Genomic DNA, 21,016 nt, shown 5'->3' on the forward strand with positions numbered 1-21,016 from the left:
AGCTCAGAGACAGTACCCAGGCTTGAAGTTCAAGTCCCGGGAACAGAAGAAAAAAAAAATCTGAGAAAAATCAGGAACACTAACAAAAGAAGAGCCACCTGTCAACCTGCAGTCCAGCCCAGTAGCAGTGAGCCTCATGAGACTCCTGAGTGCAGGAAGCTCGGGCTGAACTGAGATGCACCGCAAATGCACAATCAAATCCAAAAGTAGAGCCAGGCCCCAAAATGGTCAAATACAACAATCATGCTTACATATCAATCAATCAATGATTATATAAGAAAATATTTTAGATACATTAGGCTAAATGTGAGAGCAAGGGACACATTGTCCAAAGAGAAATATACTCTTTACCTGACTCATGTAACTTTAACTCCTCTGTGTACCACCTTTATAATAACAATAAAATATTTTAAAAAGCCAAGATCAAAATTAATTTTACTTTTTACTTTTCAAGGTAACCAGGAAAACTCTAAACTGAGAGAGTGGATTGTATACTCTTATCTACTGAACAGTATGAGCCAGACCACCCATCTTACAGAAGTGAAGGAGGGGTTCGGGAAAGCTGAAGAAATTGGCATGACTTAGAATTTTCCTATGGATACATGGGACATGAAACAAGAAACCAGATGGAAGCACCTGGACCTGAAAGCACAGGATCTGACATCAAGAACACAGTGTGTGTTTGTCTCAAAGTATGGGAGTGGGCTAGGAGCGGCTTGAGCCTACAGTGCACTCAGCTCTTCCTCCAGCAAGACAGGACAAGGACTGTGGCTGCAGACCTCAGTATGGTCTGACACAATGGACTGGATTCCCAAGGCTGGTTTTGACCGCACACATGGAAACAGCTCTGCTCAGAATGCAGGCAAGGAGACTGGGTCTCCCTAGCCTTAGGAATCTTATCAAATCAGTAAGGCACAATTCACAGGGTAAAATACTAATGCACAAAAAAGAGACAAGTTTCACTGAAGGTTTAGAGGAGATGCTGATCACAAGCCTATCACATATGCTTATTTAACACAGACGCCAGAGGCTGATTACAGCCCACAACTAACAAAGCTATTAGAGATCAGTGTGCAGAAATGTTCTTCCTCCATGCGCCTGCTAAACCACTAGGCTGGAGTGTCCCTTTACCAGACCAGTGCTGGATTCAAGTGCACCATCCCACATGGAGACAAAAGAGGAGTGTTCTTAAATTTATTGTGTGTTCTCTAACTTTTGGAAGGAATTCGGGTTCAAGGTTCTCACCAAGTGTTTTCAAGAGGGTCACAGGAAACTGCTGACCCAGTGGTAGCATATGTCATTTAAAAAAATCCGGATGCCCAGCTCTGGCACACATTCCTCAACTCATCCATGATGCTCCCACCAGCTGTGTGGTCCCACAGCATGTTCTCATCAAGGCCTGAGGACACTCCACAGTGGAAGAGGCCAATCTCCACCACATGCAGATCAGTTATATGATGGGTTTTCTCTGAGAGGACACTGCTAATCTCCACATTCTAGACAGTAGTAGAAAGAACTTTTGAAGCATTGAAAGGAACAGAATGACATAAGTAAACTATTTTCCCACCTTGGGGAAAAGCAGAATTAGCATCAGAGACATCTGAACTAGAATTATATCCAGCTTCCGATATGACAATGGTCCATCAATATATATGGGGTACAGGGCTCATCTGAGAAGTAGATGAAACATTCTGAGAGAATGAAGAATTTTGATCAAAATTTTGGGTAAATCCCAGCAATGCACTCCACACCCACCTATGAGGTAAGACCCTGGGTTCTAGCTCCATAGCTTCAGGTTGCTACCTGAAGCTACCTGAAGCTTCTCTACTCCTAAAGTCTCTACATTATAGCTAGGACTCCACTTCCACCCCACAGACCATACACAGTTAAACTGAGAAGACATGACAAGGTAGGCCTGGAACATCCAAGACATTAACCAGTCTCCTTCCATCTAGTGTCTCCCTTGAGCTATAGGTCATTTCCATACATTCTACTCATTTATAGTTGCAGTTCATCTTCTATTCTTTGGCTGACCTGCATGTCTCCATTGAGAATCCCATAAACTTCTTTGGAGTCAATGAAATTCTGGTAGACTTCATGTTGCTCATCAGTAAGACGGCAAAATAAGACCTATGGGGTGTGGAGGGAGAGACATAATAATCTTTTAACAAATATTAGAATCAAGTAATTAAAAAGCCAGACATATGTACCTTGTATTAAGACCACAAATGATAGGACCTCTTTTTTCCCCTGTTCTGTATCCATCCACCACGTAAGAATCCCCTTGGCTTCCTGCTCAGGACCAAGGTGCAAAGACCACCTTTCATCTTTTCTTCACTATACAGAACTCAGACTGCCCCTCCTGCTCCACTTGGTGCCTGCACTCTGCTGACACACCTGGCAGGACCTTTCTCACCTGGGACTCCCCCATCTCTGAGTTCATCTATTTACCAGACTGATAGCAACCCATCCCTTCCCAGCCACCTATGCCATTGTGTTCACTGACTTTCTATCTCTCAAACTCCTCTTTCTCCAAGGCCACCCTTGCCAGGCATGCTTTGACTTCTTCCATAGCCAGCCATAGTCCCATAGGATGCTCTTTCAACTATTCCTGTGCCCTTTTCAACCAACTATACCTTTCCAATGAATAACAAACTCAGATCTACATTTCCAACTGCCTTCTCCATTGCAGCATGGTCAGTGTCCCATGGCAGCCTGCCCCATCTATTTCAAAGACTCCCTGTGCATATCCTGCATAGCATCTTCCGAAAGTGAAGAATGCTTTGCCAATATTCTTTGCCCTTCCCAAGACACTTACCCACCAGACAGCTTTGTCTCAGCATCTACTCAACAATGATCAAATAGGGCTGGATACACTAGTTAGCAGTTGCTTACTGGGTGCCAGTTGTTCACACTAAAATCTTAGTTACTCAGGAGGCTGAGATCTAGAGGATTATGGTTCTAGGCCCAAATTAAAAGAAAAGTCCTTGAGACTCCATCTCAAAATAATGTGCAAAAAAGCAGGCAGCATGGCTCAGGTGGTAGAGTGCTAGCTGAGAAGTACGCAGAACAAGCACAAGGCCCTAAATTCTGAAAAAAAAAGAAAAGAAAAGAAAAAGAAAACCAAAATAGAAGTTTGAGAATCCATATGATTCTCTAGTCTCTACTACCTGAAATGCCTCTACTGCATCTGAATTTGCTTTATTCTCCAAGGAAGAGAGTTCAGTCAAGGTCAAAGGTCAAAGGCAGCCTTCAACTTCTGCACAGGAGCTGAATGAGCTCTCACCCTTCTCAGGACAGTCCCTCCTTTAGAGGGAGACAGAAGAGGGAACAATCCGTGCCATACTTCCTAACTTGCAGACACTTCTGAAGCCAAAACCTGGGGCAGGTCTGGGGGGCACACCAGTGATGCCTCTGAAACTCTCCCAATGTGCTACTATCAACTTTAGAGTTGTCAAACACACTCGATTCTTTCCAGGACGGCCCTTTATCCTTTGTTCTGATGGCCACAGCCTCTGCTTCTCCTACCCCAGCTCTGCCTGTCTATGGAGCCTCTGCCAGTCTTCCCAGATGGCTCCTCTTTCCACTTATTGTTTTGTCTCTTTTTGTGCTCCATGTAATCCTCAGGCAAACCCAACCTTCAGAATGTCCCCCAGCTTATAAGTCTTATCTACAAGTCTAAGCTAGAGCCCTCTTTGGGGAGTTAGACCCATCTGTGGCCTTGTGTGCGTGTGGATATGGAATAGGCACTCCCCACACATCCTAAATGAAACCTGACTGTGGTGCTCCAAGCTGGCTGTCCTTTGGAAGCCTCAATGACAGCAAATTCATCCAGTATCTAAAGTAGAAGTGTGGTCATCTCTGAGCCCTGTGGATCTGTCCTTCCAGCCCCAACCTCATTGTGGTGCAGGTCACAACTTTTCTCTGAGGACTTTATATTATAGAGTAAGGCTGACATATCATTCTGCTCCTACTTTCCTTCTCTCCCCAGAACTTTCATATGCAGCCTGAGTAGTCTTTCCAAAATATGAAGCTGAGGGTTTACAATTCTTAATTTAGCAAACTTACATTTTGGTCCTTTAAATACAATAACAACAAAGAAAAGCTTTGCCTCTCAAATGCATGATTAGTTGAAGAAAATTTCATAGGTGCCTAGCATCTACCAATCATTGTGGCAGCTGTCATAAAGATATACAAAGTCCAGATAAAATATCAAGCAAGAATTAAGAGTTAAACCTCAGTACCAAGTATGAGTGTGCATGTGCAAGCACATACACAAACACAAACAAAAGAATGAATGAATGTGAGCTCCATATTAATATGAAACTTCACTTTATTCACTGCTATGTCTCAGTGCCTAGAGTCATGAGTGGCATGAGGCTGGCACCTAATGTGTAGCAGGAATGAATGGGGGGCTTATGGAAAATGAAGACATTTAGGAAGAATAGTTATAGGAATCCATGTGCTAACAGACCAGACCAAAGGCTTCAGATTCCAGGCAAGAGCAGATGCCACAACAAGTACACCTGCCACATAAAGTGTATAAACAGTGCCAGGACAACTACCATAGGTATGGTTAATCCAGGCAGAAAAATCACCCTGTGCTTGAGAAATGGCTATTTATCTCTTGGATTTACAGACCTGTTCATTTTTATCAGGTAAAGAAAGGCTCATCTTGACATCTGACTTCATTCTCCTCAGCAGGTATGGGTTTATAGTGTCCCGTAAGACACATGCACACTTATAGGCAGTCTTAACCTGTAAGAAAAGAAAAAGGAGGGAACTGGCTCAAGGAATGCAGTTGTTTTTACCTCTCCAGTTAAAAAGTAAAAGAAGGACCAAGTGCTGTACAAACAGATTTGAAAATGATTTGGTAGTCAGGTGTTGGTGGCTTACATTTGTAATCCTAGCTATTTGGGAAGCTGAGATTGTTGGAATCATGGCTCAAGGTCAGCCTAGGCAGCAAAAAGTTCTCAATACATCTTTCTAACAGAAAGCTGGATGCAGTAGTGTATGCCAGTGATTATGGCTACCAATTTAACACAGATAGGCACAATCAGGAAATGAGGCTTTATCTCAGAAATAAGAGGAAAAATCAGGGCTACAGGCATGGCACAGCAATAAGAGTGCCTGCTTAGCAAGCGTGAGGTCCAGTTCAAGTGCCTAGTACCATCAGAACCAGAAAATGGCTTGGAATGACTCACATAAGTTCTGTACGCTTAGGGACAGCAGCTTTCATACTAACATCATCAGTGAAAAAATTTATCTCATTAACTAAAATGTACAACAGAAGAAAACTCAGTAATTCTGTGCCCCATTCTTTTTATACTTGCTTTAATGATTACACAGTTAGACCCTAAAGTAGAGATTTATTTGGTTTTGACTACCCTTGAGGGGGAAAAAAAACACTTTGAAACAAATCTCTCTTCATAATCTTACATTCTCCAAAAGCTACAAAGGACTACAAATCTGCAAGACTGAAGATCAAAAGCCAAGTGTGGGGGAAGCAGCAGCCAGGGGAGCCACCAGCTAATAAGCAGAGATTACTGCCCACTAGAGACTCAGAGAGTAAGTTCAAGAGGAGCCCTATGCTCCTAGAAATGAAAGGCCACTCAGCCTAAAGTGGAGCATATGGCTCCATAATGGACACCACACAGAAGAGGGGTATTAACTGCAAGCAGAAAAACAAAGGAAAAAAACACTCCCCTCACAATTCACTTAAAGCAAACAAAGACTTCAATACATTATTGATAATGCCCTCAATAATCTAAAAGACCTTTAACAACTTAGCAAATTACTGTTTCATAGAACAAGAGAAAAAAATCCAAACAAAATTTAAATGTAAGAAAGTCAACTCTAAAGTGAATGATAAAGCTTACTTATAAAACAAACAAAATTTCAATAAAAAAAATTGACATGTTTGCCAGGCAGAGAAAATCCCAGCTACTTGGGAGGCAGAGACAGGATGATGATGATTTGAGGCCATCCCAGGCAAAAGTTGGTGAGATCCTATCTCAAAAAAAACTTGGGTGTGCTGGAAAACACGTGTAATCCTCGCCAGACATAAGGTAGAGGTAGGAAAATCATAATTCAACGCTAGCCCAACCAAAAAGCATCAGACAGGAAAAAAGATAAATAACAACAAACTAAATCAAAAGGCTGACGATAGGTCAAATCGTAGATTATTTGCCTAATAAACCTAAGGACCAGAGTTCAATCCCTAGTACCATCAGAAAAAAAAAACACTAGCATGTAAAAAGGGACATTATAAAAGAACCTACAATCAAGAGTTTCAGGCTAGCTTGGGTTATATATTGAGATCCTGTCTATAAAAACAAAAACAAAAACATCCTTCAAATCTAATACCTATATATGAAGCTGTGTGTGCAGATGTATGATAAGCTAGTATAAACAGCTGGGATGACAGATAAAGACAACAACTTTCTAGCTGGGCACCGGTGGCTCATGCCTGTAATCCTATCTACTCAGGAAGCTAAGATCTGAGGATCCCGGTTCAAAGCCTGCCCGGGCAGGAAAGTCCATGAGACTATATTATCTCCAATAAACCACTCAGAAAATCAGAAGTGGCACTGTGGCTCAAGTAGTAGAGCATGTGCCTTGAGCTGAAGAGAGGAGGGACAGCACCCAGGCCCAGAGTTCAAGATCCACTACCGACAAAAACAAACCAACAAACCAACAAAAAACTTTCTATTACATTATATGGCCCCTTAAATGTCTTATTTGGACATTGATAAAAATTACCTTTAAGATGGTGATGAAGTACATACAATTGGTGATGCAGAGACAATTACATTTCACAATTAATCAATACTTTTGGTGTTTCCACCTTCCCCCCTCCCCCCCCCCCCCACAACCCCAACTCTGCCCACACCTGTATGCTGCTGGCTAAGGACAATGGTAAACTAAACCAGAGCCAGGCCTTGGGAGTGGCCATCTCCCAGCTCCTGCTCCTTCCAGTGTGGACCCCAAGATGTCCTTATATTTGATTCCTGCCTAGCTCCCAGGTCTTGTCTCTGTTAGTTCAAGCATTAGGCAGGAAACCAACTGTATTTCTCTTACTCACTCCCAATTCCCTGGTGCTGTGGAACCCAGATTCCTGGCTGCGAGCACCCATGCTTCTTCCTACTCCCAAAGTAGAGGTGGTCATACCCCAGCTCTGCCTGTCAGAGAAGAGTGACCACATCCAAGCCATCAAAACACAGGAAGAATCTCAATATTGAGGAGGATTAAGAAATCTTCCTGTACGGTTCTTTTCAAAAGTTCTGAAATCAGAACCCAGGAAATGGCCATTACTGTAGGCTGTGCTTCTCTACCTTCATCCTCCTCAGCCCATCAACTCTGGCTTAAATATCAGATCATGAGGCCTTTCATGAGCCCACAAGTTCTGTTGTGAATACCTCCCCTGATTATAGTCCTTGTTACTCTATTCTGAAGCCATGTACCAGTTTCCTACTTTCTTGCCCCCTCCCACTGGGCTAGAAATGCTTCAAGAAAAGCCTCTACCTGCCAGTTGCCTCCCATCATGTTTGCTATAGACTGACACAGTAATAATCTGGGATTCAATAGCATAGGGCCTATATAGCTTAAACATAAGGAAGCAAATAAGAAGAATTCCCTACTCTCAAGACCCTTCTGTCTAGACAAGGGAAAACCTAAGTACAGTGGTCTTCCCTTACCTAGTTTTGCTTTTTGTAGTTTTAGTACTGAGGGTCAACTGCAGTCTAAAGGATTAAATGGAAAGTTATAGAAATAAGCATTCATGAGTTTCAAATTATGTGTTGTTATAAAGTGATTTTTAAAAAGTTGCACATGGACTGGGATGTAGCTCAGTGGCAAAATACTTGCCTAGCAGGTGCAATGTCCTGGGTTTGATCCCCAGTACCAAAAAATAAAAGACAAAAAAAAAAAAAAGTTAAAAAAAAAAAAGATTCACTGCTCAATTGGTACTAAATTACATGTTGTCCAACATTGTACTCATAAACTGACATGTTCAAGTCAAGCACTTTTGTACTACTAAAAAAATTTAAAAAAAAACTCGAATTAAAAAAAATTATATGCTGGGCTGGGAAGTTGGCTCAGTGGTAGAGCGCTTGCCTTGCATGCCTGAGGCCCTGGGTTCGATTCCTCAGCACCACATAAGCAAAAAGAAAAAAGCCGGAAGTGGCGCTGTGGCTCAAGTGGTAGAGCACTGGCCTTGAGCTGAAGAGCTGAGGGACAGTGCTCAGGCCCAGAGTTCAGGCCCCACAACCGGACCAAAAAAAAAAAAAAAAAAAAAAAAAAAAAAAAAAATTATATGCTATCCAGAATAGATGTGTTCTTTTCCATGAGACCTTACTGTTCCTGTTAGCACATGATATCATTTTTTAAAAAATCTCTTGCCTGAGAGAAATATCCCAACTAAAACTGTTTCAGTTCTGTCATGCAAAGAGTTTCATTTTAGGGATTCCCACCAAATAAATATTTTGTGTAGTATTTTTTTTTTTTTTTCAGTCATGGGGCTTGAACTCTGGGCCTGCGCGCTATCCCTCAGCTCTTCAGCTCAAGGCTAGCACTCTACCACTAGAGTCACTGTGCCACTTCCAGTTTTTTGAGTGGTTTATTGGAGATAAGAGTCTCATGGACTTTCTTGCCTGGGTTGGCTTTGAATCGTGAACCTCAGATCTCAGCCTCATAAATAGCTAGGATTACAGGTGTGAGCCACCGGTGCCTAGCGCATAGTATTTTTAAAAAAGAGAAAATCACTTTAAAAATACGGAAAAATATGATCTAACAAGCAGAAATAATTTCTTGACTTTTATGAAACTGTAATGTAACATTCTGGCCATTTTATTTATACTCTGAATGAGGATAATGTTCAGTGGGAACATTCTAAATACTGACATACCAAGGCATTACCGGTAACAGCATTACCAGTGACCAAATTACCTGGACAGGAGATGCATTGGAATATCCTCCCATTGTGATGGGAACAGAGAACTGTTCCATGAACACAGGCAGCGTGCCCAACTTGCCAGGGAAAACAAAGTCAAAGAGCGACCATAGCTCTCGAAGGTTATTCTGCATTGGTGAGCCAGACAGAATGATCCGATGGGGTGTACGGAACTATTTTAGAAAATAAAACTTCTTTTAATTCAATTCACCTTTTAACAGATGACCCTCAGACACTCCCCCATGGTACTGTTATCTAACACATTTACTCGTTATTTCAGCTCTCATAGCATTTTGGCCCACTGTAAAACACATACACTTTATGTAATTAGAATTCTTTAGATACATCTTGATGGAAATCTGGAGAACTTTTTTTTTATTACTATTCTATTAGGGATTAGAGGTAGATTGATTACATTCTTGCAACTTACTCTTACAGGAGACATTAAGTAATTTGAACAGTCAAAATTTTTAAAGTAGAATTAAAGGTAAGCATAAAGAAGTAAGACACAATAAGTGTGCTACAAAAAGCAGATAACTGGTTCTAAATTAAACACTATTATACACCTGAAAATGCCCCAGTTACCAGAAGTCATACCTGTTTGCAAGCGAGGGTGACAGCAGCATTTGGGTTTCGAATTTTGTGTCCTTCATCTAAGATCACATAGTGCCAGTCATACTTGCTAATGGCATCTTGCATTAGTCGAATGTAGGAGTAAGAAGTGATCAAAATTCCATGGCAATGAGCAATATCTCGAACTAGCTTCTCCTAAAAGCACAAGAAAATAGGAAAGTCAATTTTAAATAAGTAAGCATGACTTAAAAGGACACTATTTCAATCATGAGAATCTAAAGCACTTAAGAAATGTATGGTTGCAGAGCTAGCTTCTGGGCTTGACAAACAGGCTTCAGACAGGCAAAGCTTCTGAAATAAGCTGCTGGAGCTGGCTACAATGCACCCAGTGCAGATGGGGATTCTGCAGGAGATTCAGGCACTCATCACAGACAGGATGCTAACAGCAAAATTTACACCAAAGACAGCATGACCGCCACTGACCCCTATTTTACACATGGAGATGATGGCCTGGACTTGGTAACAGATATACCAAGCTATGTAGCTGGTGAGAGGTGAAGGGGAGATTCCCAAGTAGGATAAGCCCAGGGCATAGCTGAAACTCTGAAGCACAGGCTGCACTGCCTCGTACTATATTACAAAAGAAAACCTTGAAAAGGGACAAGTATATGTGATGGACACACCATTTTCTTAACCACTAATACATGGTAATGAAGTTAAACACCAAACACTTTTAAGTAGAAGTAAAATTGTTAGGAAAGTGTCTGAAGTATATAAAGGAGATATATTTTCAAGTGTTACTATCTATAATGACTATCTGGCTTAATAGAATTTGGGAGTAAAATTAGAGGATATTAGGAAATTAAGTACTGTTGGATCTTGAATGGTGAGAGCAAATGTGTTACAATACATTTGTAAAACTAAAGCCTGATTGTTACTGATTAATAGCTGCTACTTCTGTGGAGACAGCAGAAAAGAAAGGCAGCTATCACATTCTGATAGAGGAAAAGGTAAAGGAAAATGCAAGCTCCATAAAACATGATAAAGTGAAAATAAAGCAGCACACTTTAGACATCAGACACACATCAGACACATGACCCTGCAAGAGAAAACGCTGCCTACCAGATAAAGAAGGTAAAAATCTAGATCTGAGTTCAAAAAGACCCAAACCACACTGGCACAGAGGTGAACCAGAGGACTTATCAAAGACACATATACAGGAAATGCTTTATAACAAAGAGCAGAATAAGCTGGCAATAAGTATCAGAAAAACAAAAATGGATAGGAAGAGTGATACTCTGTATTTTGAAGGAAAGGTATTAGTATGCCACAGCCTTTACTTATACTGTAACAAACACACAGCAAAGCTCCGAGAGCTGTCTGGACTAAGAATATCTGGAGACATGGCCAATGCCTCTCTCACAAAGCAAAAATAAAGTCAACCAAGTTAGGGTTGCATCATGGCTCAGTGGTAGGGAACCTGCCAATGAGCAAAGGTATAAGATACTGACTTTGAGTTCCAGTCTCATACGGGAGGTGGGGGTAGGGGTGGGAACAGACAACAAAATTTAAAAAATTAAACAAGTAGGATATAAGGGACTGAAGTATCAGTGTTAGCTCTTTTCCACAGCTACCTACAGAGCCTTCGGCTGTACAAAAGCAGACTCATTCTGACAAAGAACCACTCAGAAAAGCTCAGATAAAGATCTAGTTAACAGGCTAAAAAAAGAAAATGACAGAGTTAATAAGACAAACACAAAAATTAATGAATCACAAAGAAGAAAATTGGTAGGATTCATTCAGCAAATGAGTAAGCAAATAAATAACTTTAAAAAAGCAAATGATTATTCTTAAAAAAAACTCTACAAAAATCCTAAGACTAAGTTAGCTTTATATATCTCCTCACTGATGGAGAGAATACAAAAACACTAACTAACCCTATGTGACTGAAAATGTGAAATTTTTCACAGAATACCATATAATTAGACAAAGAAATTACCAGCCAGGCACAGGTGGTTCACACCTGTAATCCTAGCTACTCAGGAAGCTTCCATTTGGGGATTGTGGTTCAAAGCCAGACCAGGTGATCTCCAGTTCACCACCAAAAAAAACCAAAAATGGAGCTGTAGCTCAAGCAGCAGGGCACTAGCCTTGAGTGAAAAAGTCTAAGTGACTGCACCCAGGCTCTTAATTCAAGTCTTAGTACTAGCATACGCACGTGTCCCAAGAAAAATGACACATGAAAAAGACAATCATAAAGAACTTAGATGCTACACTCTTAATGCTTCACAGCTACTAAACCCCAAGATTTCATGACACCACAGAAATAGACCTAGTTAAACTCCCCAAACATGGAAGAAAGAATTCCAGATCACTGTTGTAAGGGGAGCAAAACTGGGTTTTCACAGCTCACAGAGGAGCATGTAACTTCCGAACTAGAACCATTACCTTAAGGAGTCATTACTATATAGATAATACATAGCAATATGTTACTATATAGATAATATTTAGCACTATGTAAATCTAAGGCCTACCATAGGAATATAAGAACAGTTAAATATGAGAAAGCCTACTAACATTATATAATCACAACCACCTGATGTAACTGTACAGAAATTAAAATCTTCAAAAATGATTTGATTAATATCATCTTAAAGAACTAGGATTAAAGTACTTTTTAAAGCCTGGAAGGGTGAGGCAGGAAGATTTTTAGTTCATGGTCAGCAAGACAAAAGACCTTGTCTCAAAACTGAATATATGTATATACACACATGTACACATCCACATTCTAAATATATATATATTCGACACAGTATAAGAGACTACAAAGAAGGATGAGATTTTTTTTTCAATACTTGGGTTTGAACACAGGGCTCTGTGCTTTCTAGGCTGATGCTCTGCCCTTGAGCCACATATCACTCTCCCCTTTTTGCTACTGTTATTTTTAGGATCCAGTCTCACTATTTGGCTGGGCCAGTCTGGACTGCCATCCTATTTGCACACCCAGCGTACCCGGGATGACAGGGATGCACCAACACACCACGTTTTTTTCTGTTGAGCGTCTCTCAAACTCCCCACTCCCCTGCCAGCAGAGAACTGTGATCCTCCTGATCTCAGCTTCCAATTTAATTGTGATGACAGGTATGCGTTGCCACACCCAGCTATAAACTTTTTGCCCCACTGGCCTCCACACAGTCCTCCCAATATTCACCTCCTAAGTAGAAAGAATTATCAGCATGAGCTACCAATGCCTAGCTGAGAAAATTTTGGAGAGGAAAATAAAAGGGGAAATTGTCAGGTGTCCCACTACATTTTTACATAAAACTACTTTATAGACTCACTACAATGCTTAGTACTTACTACTAACTACTCTTTTGCCACCTTCCCACTCACTATCAAATTGAAGGCTACCTAGCTTTCCCTATCTCTTAGCTCTAACTTTAGTACAATGTACCAGTCAATACCTTGGGGTCCTCAGCCTTTCAAACACACCAAGAGACTCACCCAACCTGGGTGAGTCTCCCCACTCCCCCAGCCTGGGTGAGTCTCCCCACTCCCCCAACTATACTGCTATGTCCAGAGCTGCCGGAGGAGCAGAGTACTGCTGAAAGAGGCATCTTCCACACCCCAGCATCTCTCAGGTGTGCCACAACTGTGAGACACACCACAGCTGATTCCACACTTTCCCCACACCTACAGTTCCTATCATGGGCTGGGAGCAAGCTCAAGCATGAAGTCCAGTGTTTGTTCCCCAGTACCAAAAAAAAACAAAAACAAAAACCAAAAAAAAAAAAAAACAAAAAAAACTTTCAATTTCCCACCTTGATTCTGGGCAATCAGTGCCCTATGGCTGGCTTTCCCAGCAGGAGGGCAGAAGTTGCCAGAAGCCATGACAGAAGGTGGGGCACAAGACAGCCGCAAACTGAGCCATGGGAATGCTCCATGGCCGAGGCCACTGCACACACAGCTGTGTAGGCTCAGAAAAACAACTACAGCTTTCTAGAGCTTAAAACACAGTGGAAGCAAAATTACCATTCACATTTCTAGAACATTCACTGTGCACAACAAACCCTGCAAGTGTTGGCTCACTGCTCATGAATCCCAGGACTCCCATCTGCTGGATGCAGATTTCACCATGACCATCCCATGAGCCTGTAAGAGGCACAACCCTGACCAGTTCTGGACATCACTTGGTGGAGCCTGAAGCTTTACCACAGTTGAACAAATAAGATGCCAGAATATAAGCCACTGAAGCAATGTGTAGCTTCTTTTAATTGTGAAAGAATTAAAGTTATTTAATTTACAGTGTTAGACATAGATTCAAAACTCCTGCTATATTCAGAAAGGTGTATGTCAGTTAATAAGAATTAAGTTGCTTTTATAGAAAGAATATACCAAAAAACAAACTTGTTTTAAAATGTTCCTATTGAAAATATAATCTCTATTTTGCTATAGGGTAAAGACACAGCTAAGACTTTTTATCTGATTCAATCTCTGATTCTATAACTGACTGGGCTAGAGTTGCAATAATGGTGAAATGTTGAATATTATGGACGTCTCTATCCAAACACTTAAGACAAATCATCTCGGGCGGTTTCAAATTAAAAGCTTGTAAAATATGTAACCTCTCCTAGTTTTTGCAATTAATAGGGTACATCTGCAATTAGCCTGACTTACTGAATGCAATGCTGTTGTCATTAAAAGATGTCTGTGGAAGTGCTGCTGTTATTATGGAGGCTCAGGAGACCAATCCCTCCTAGAGGGCAAACAGTGGACTGGTAGAAAACAACAGCCATAAATCACACTGTCAGGCAGCGGGGAGAGCGGGGAAGCACAGGCACATGAAGGCCATTCACTGTAAACACAGCACGGCAGCTTCCCAGGCAGGACTTACTGCACCTGTAATTAATTAAAATTTCCTTCAAGCTAAATCTTTAATAAACAAGGATTTGTGCTGACAATGAAGAAAAAAAGGGGGGCTCCAGCAACATAATTTTACAATATAGCTCCGAGAATAAGCCGGGCATCTATCATTTCTTCTATCAAGTATACACTAACTTTAAAGCTAGCAGGAAATAAAACACTTCACGTGTTACAACTGTGTACTTGGAACGGCTCTCCAATATTTAGACCCTCTTTCCATTTTTTACTTGACTCCATCCCTTTTAAAAAGCCAAGTCTTTTGGCCCTAGCAATTCAGAAAGTGGGCATTTTGAAGAATACACAATGGCAATTTCATGTGGTCATGAGCATTACTGATAACCAGAATACATACCGAATCAATCTACAATGTCTCATTCAGCATCTAGGCCTGTGATTATGCTTTGCTCCTAACAAGACAAGAAATAGTGCTATAACCTTTAAATGCCTATGTTACTGTTACAACAAAACTCTTCAGCACACACATTAATCCAATGAACATTCCCCAAATTACTTTTAAATTCCAATTTTCAGGTCATCAAACCAGGCAAAGAGAAGTCCAGACTTGTCCAAGGTCCCAAAATTATAAAATGTCAAATCTGAGGCTCCAACTCTAAGTGGTGACTACAAAACCTGTGCTCTTAAAACTGTAGGCAAGGGCTGCTTTCCCCACTCCTATACCATTGAATGACAGGAACTGAATGAGACAAAATGCTTTGAGTTAGCTAAACTATTCTGCAGAATTGATTCTACACAGCAGAAAAAGATGGCAGAGATAAAGTCACAAACACTTCAGAACACAAGCAGTTTACCATTACACATTTCCTAACTAATTGGAAGAAAAGTCTTAATCGCTAAGAAACTTGACAACACACACTTAGATGCCACTACCCACTGTTATGAAGTGTCACACAACTGCCCTTTTCCATTGAGTTTTGATACATACTTTCTGTCCCTGAAGGTAAAAGTTGGCACTTCAAGATTATAAACATCATATCCATGTTTTAAGAGTCCTAATAATATCAAGTACCTAAAATATCATGTTATCTAACAAATATAGAAGTTTTTCTATGCTAGAAAAAAGATGACAAATTATATGAGAAAAAGAAAACTTTAGACCCCCCCTATTAAATGAGATTTCACCTAAAAAAAATCACAGGAGTTTCAGAAGCCTAAAAACTTTTATAAGAGTTAATCACTTGGCTGAAACGATTCCATACATTCTTTTTATTTTTTTTTCAGTCACTAGGTATACATTTTACAACTCCCAATTATGCTGCCTATTAAAGAAACTATTAACAAAAATAACTGGGCAAATGGGGAGAGATGTGGGAAGATAAAAGGCAATTTGAGGAAGATTTTATGTACACTATTAAGAAATTGTGTGATCATTTGAAATCTACAGAATACCAACAAACAATGGCAATAAAAAAAAAAAACAAGACAGAAAGGTTTTATACAGTTAAGTCAGAACACTTGGAAGGATTTAATCTGGGTAGAAAAACCACCTATTTCTCAATGTAAAATCACTTTCTAAAAAAAAATCACAGCACTTAACTCTAGCTCATTAATTATCTCAACTCAGTTTGCTTTCCATTTATCCTTTATAATCCTATGCAAGTTCCAAGCAAGACACCTCCGATTATTTGGGTTACCAAATCATAGATATTCCTGATCCACTTGTACCATAAATTTTTGCTCACACAAGACAATGAGTACATGGAATGTGGAAGAAAGGAAGCAGTGTGGGCCATGGTACAGACATTGGAAATGAGAACCTTCTGAGTATCTCTCTAAGTGAGGTGAGACTTCTGAGGCCCTTACAGATAGCACTGCTTTTCTGGGGTGCAGGGACACTCAGGAGTGTAAAAGACTAAGAAGTGACAAGCTGCCAATTCTTGTCAGTAACGTAACCTGAAAACCTATAGTAAAACCATGACTTTTATTTATTCAGCAAATGCCTACCCCCTTGGGATGCAAGATGAACTTATGCGTATAGTCACAATCAGGATGGCAAGACAGAAGAGAAGGGAAAAACCCAATATCATACATGCAGTCAGACAGCTATACACCTATAGAGGTGGCAATGTGGCTGTTAATGAAGCCACAAATAAAGGAGGAAATACAACTTTCAACACATGATGACTCAGGATTTGGAGAGCAAACGCAATGTAGTGAAAAGCAGCAATGCCTGTGAATTTCTCAAAGTATCAGGTTTCTTCTTTCCTTCATCAGAAACCTGTTTTAAAAGAGTTTGGATTTTTTTTTAAGGATTTGGAAACATTAGTATATACAAAATATTAAGGTTGGGACATGAGTCTAAACAAAAAAATTATGTTTCATATATACCTTATACACAGCCTGAAGGTTACTTGTTTTCACTAGCACATATCAGCTGTATAGGGTGGGGAGGGGGTTCCTTGTGACATTTCTATTCAGGTATACACTGTATCACGGCCAATCTCACCATCAATCTCCTGTACTTATCCCTCATGCTTGAAACAATTTCAGCAGGTTTCACTGTTGTATTTATATCCATTCAAATAAACCACTTTCTACCACATTCATCCTCTTTTTACTGCCCCCCCCACTGTTAGCCTAAACCTGTCTACCTTCCCCAAACACAGCCTATTTCTCTTTCCTCATTCCCCAACTTCTTACTAACAACCTTCACTGAGACTCTGTATCTTCACATACAGTTGCATTCACTCTCTTTCTTTTTCCCTCTCCCCTTTCTCTCCTGAAGGTAGTTTTATACAGTTTTTTGGTGTGCCTGCATTTTCATGGTGACCTGTTAAAGGAGGTAAGGTATAGAATGTTCTAGCCTTATTGGTGCTCAAAAATTTTCAGATACTAAGCCAGGCACAGTAGCTTGTACCTGTAATCCTAGCTATTCAGGAGGATTATGACAAGGCCAGCTCAGACAAAAATGTGCACAACCCATAAAAGGCTGGGACTATAGTGGTATACACCTTTCATCAAAGCTCTTGCAGGAAGCATAAATAGGAGGATCTTCCATCAGGCTGGCCTGGACATAAATAAGACCCTATTTGAAAAATAATGAAAGCAAAAAGGACTGGTGGCATGGCTCCAGGTGCACAGCACTTTGGCAAGCACATGGTCCTGAGTTCAAACCCCAGAATATCATATATTCTCTCTCTCTCTCTCTCTCTCTCTCTCTCTCTCTCTCTCTCTCTCTCTCTCTCTCTCTCTCTCTCTCTCCCTCTCTCCCTCTCTCTTCCTCTCCCTCTCTCTCCTAGGTCTATAATAGGTCTATAATCCTAGGTACTCAAGAGGCTGAGAACTAAGGATCATAGTAGTTCAAAGCCAGCCTGGGCAGGAAAGGTGGTGAGACTGTTATCTCCAACAACTACTTAAAAAAAAAAAAAGCCAAGTGGTAGAGCACTAGTCTTAAGCAAAAGAAGCTCAGGGACACCTAGCTCACTCTAGAGTTCAAGCCCTGTGATTGGGAAAAAAGAAAACTGAGTATTTCACATGTGGGATTAAGAGATGTTAATCTTGCTATTACTTTGTATCAACATTCCTAAAACTAAACTATCAACTTTCCTAAAACTTTCAGTTAACTGTTATGTAAGCCACGTGACTTATGAGCCCCTCTCCACACAATCAGATTACTCCTCATGTCCAGCTGTGCTATGCCAGACAACAAACATGCCTTAATTTATTTGAAAATACAGAAATTATGTCAGTAATTCTAAGTGTATAATTTTAAATGACTAAAGGGAACAGGAACACGGACAGGAGAAATACATGGCTCAAAGGAAAAACGATATTTAAAATGGAGGGCTTTCATACAAAATGAATGAGGAATATTCAAGTACTGTAACATTACCTTTTTGTGAGTGTAGGAGCCGGTTTCATGCAGAATTGCCACTCTGAATGGAGGCCACCACATGTGGAATTCTTTCACCCATTGATGCATCACTGTTGTTGGACAGACAATTACGGTGGGGCCCAACCCCTCGAACCTGCACCCAAAGGTTCAAGACATAACCATGAAAGACAGCAAAGAATAACCAACTGCCTAAAACAAAAATTTTTAGTAGCTCAAAAAAGAAAATCCAAGCTACAGAAGTTTACTGGTATTTTCTTTAAAGAATAAAAACATCAAAAGGCTGGGCATGGTGGCATATGTCTGTAATCTCAGGTAATAGGGAAGTAAAGCTAGGAAAATGATGGTTTGAAGACAATGCAGGCAAAAAGCTAGCAAGACCCTATTGCAAAAACAAGCTGAGTGTGGTTGTTTATACCTAGAACTCCACCTACTCACAAAAGGAAGATCATAGTCTGAGACTGGCTTAAGCCAAAGTATGAGACTTCATCTGCAAAACAAAGTAGAAGCAAAAAGACTGGGGACATGGTTCAAGTGGCAAGCTCAGGCCTTGAGTTCAATCCTTCCTACAGCCAAAAACTGAAAGGATACTGAGTTAATCCATAGTAAGTAAAATCTACATGATTCCAGTCATCAATTTGTGAAGGCAGGAGTTAAGAGAAACCACCAATGCATAAAAGTTACCACCTATAATAAAGGAAAATCAAACAAATCTAACAAAAACACTTTATTTGTTGTTTGTTTTTTGTCAGTCATGGGGCTTGAACTCTGGGCCTGGGCGTTGTCCCTCAGCTCTTCAGCTCAAGGCGAGTACTCTATCGCTTGAGCCACAGCGCTACTTCTGGCCTTTTCTGCTTATGTGGTGTTGAGGAATCGAACCCAAGGCCTCGTGCATGCGAGGCAAGCACACTACCCCTGAGCTACCTTACCAGCCCCTCTTGTACTATTTAAAATTAGTCATGTTCCTACACAATCTACCCTAACTTAGCTAAAGGAATACAGCAGCATTTCGGTATCTCTGAAGCTTCACACTCTACCTGAGTTTTCAGCCCACAGAGCTTCAGTGTATTTCACCACACTGGGAAGTAAGCAGGGCAGAGATAGTTTAGGGTCTCAGAAAGCTGGGGTGCCCATGGTGACATTCACACCAGTAGCATTCTCCCTGGGATGCTACACTGCTGGAGTGGACCACACTGGCTTCACCTTGCTGGCAGTCACACTGACCCAGCCATCCCAACATGCCAGGATGAGCACTGTACTACTGCTTATGGAAATGGTGGATACGACCTGAATGTTCAGTTCAGGGACAAGGGAAGGGCTGAGCAAATTATGTCACTAGCCCAGCACAGGCTCATGGTCAGGAGTACTGCCTGGGTCACAGCCCCAGCTCTGCGTGCACTAACTGCATGATGTCAACACACTACTAAACCTCTCCAAGCCTCAGTCTCTCATGTTCAAATGGGAGTAATGACAGTGCTGAGCATAGGTACCAAGTAGATCAAGAAGTAAACATCTGCAAGTACTCAGAATGTTGTCCTATAGTAAATACTGTCAGAGTTTATTGAATAGTCTTGAGGAATACTTAATAGTACAAGATAATGCTACCAATAATAAAAGTAAAATTATTTATGGAATCATTCCCATCCTTGACACTTAGGTAGCCAAGAGCCTGGTGGAGGTCACTGTGGTGTGACCCTCTCTCTACTTCCTCACAGAAGCCATGTGCAGCAGGCTTGGCTCTCCCCTCCCACCTCCTTATGGGGCCCTGACCACTGGTGTAGCCTTGATGAAGGACTCCCATTCCTCTCAAGACTCAGTGCAGAGTATGCCATTATAACCCTCCCCAATCCACCAACATTAACTTGGTAGGACCATCTAATCTAGGAAGAACTTACACTGGAGAAAACAAGCCTCCCTCCTTCCTCCTTTTCTCCCTTGGTCCCTCTAGGGCTAGGGGCCAGGTGCTGGCCAGGCTGGGCTCAGGCCTATCATGTAAGCTACGAGGAAGACAGAGATAAGAGACTGTGGTCTAACACCATCTCCAAGTAAAAACTTAAGATCCTAGCCAAAAAATAGCTATAGCAAAAAAAGGGGTAGAGGTATGGCTTAAGTGATGGAGCACCTGCCTAGAAAAACAAGGCCCTGAGTTCACTCCAGGAAAAAAAAAAAAAGGGCAAAATATAAGTTAAACAAACTGCAGCCATGAGAGTGACACCACACTCAATATACAAGCATTCAATGCTGCAGAAGGTGACTGTCAGAGGTCCATGGCCACCTAGCCTGCCTTGCCTCCCTTACTGGGAGCACAGTCACCAACACTGAAACAAAAAGCACACAATCACTCCACAGTTCACACTTCCCACAATTTCACTAATCCCCACTGTTTCAACTCTCTATACCAGCAGGATGCTAACCTGGCTCCAGCCAGATGTCTTTTCTAAGCTCCAAACTGCCCTACTGGATAACATGGAGACATCCCCACAGCAATCCCCCCCACCCATCCTCTCGAATCAACACACAGAACTGTCACCTCTTTTCCAGAGGCCCAAATTCAACATCCAAGCTGCTTTCCTTGATTAGCCCCCATCTTGACCATGAGCCACGTGCATCAAGTTTTGTGTCACTTCCACCTCCTAAATCATTCTCCCTTTCCAGCTCTAGTCACAAGCACCACTCATCTAGGTTATGGCAGCACCTAGCATAATTCTGAAAGTAAAATA

At 41.1% G+C, this 21,016-nt stretch overlaps 1 protein-coding gene across 2 annotated transcripts in view; it reads right to left on the reverse strand.

Moving 5' to 3' along the window:
- Ercc6 (ERCC excision repair 6, chromatin remodeling factor) overlaps positions 1-21,016 on the reverse strand; it is a 73,328-nt gene that overhangs the window by 13,955 nt on the left and 38,357 nt on the right. For both annotated transcript variants that reach the window (XM_070020802.1, XM_070020803.1), the window contains exons 8-12: positions 18,297-18,432; positions 9,548-9,718; positions 8,947-9,123; positions 4,642-4,758; positions 2,035-2,130 (exon numbers count right to left, since the gene is read on the reverse strand). In XM_070020802.1, the coding sequence (XP_069876903.1) occupies positions 2,035-2,130; positions 4,642-4,758; positions 8,947-9,123; positions 9,548-9,718; positions 18,297-18,432 (697 nt within the window). The remainder of the gene's footprint in view (positions 1-2,034; positions 2,131-4,641; positions 4,759-8,946; positions 9,124-9,547; positions 9,719-18,296; positions 18,433-21,016) is intronic.

This window comes from Dipodomys merriami, unplaced genomic scaffold, assembly GCF_024711535.1.
Source record: "Dipodomys merriami isolate MVZ:Mamm:240054 unplaced genomic scaffold, mDipMer1.0.p SCAF_14, whole genome shotgun sequence".
Taxonomy (NCBI): domain Eukaryota; kingdom Metazoa; phylum Chordata; class Mammalia; order Rodentia; family Heteromyidae; genus Dipodomys; species Dipodomys merriami.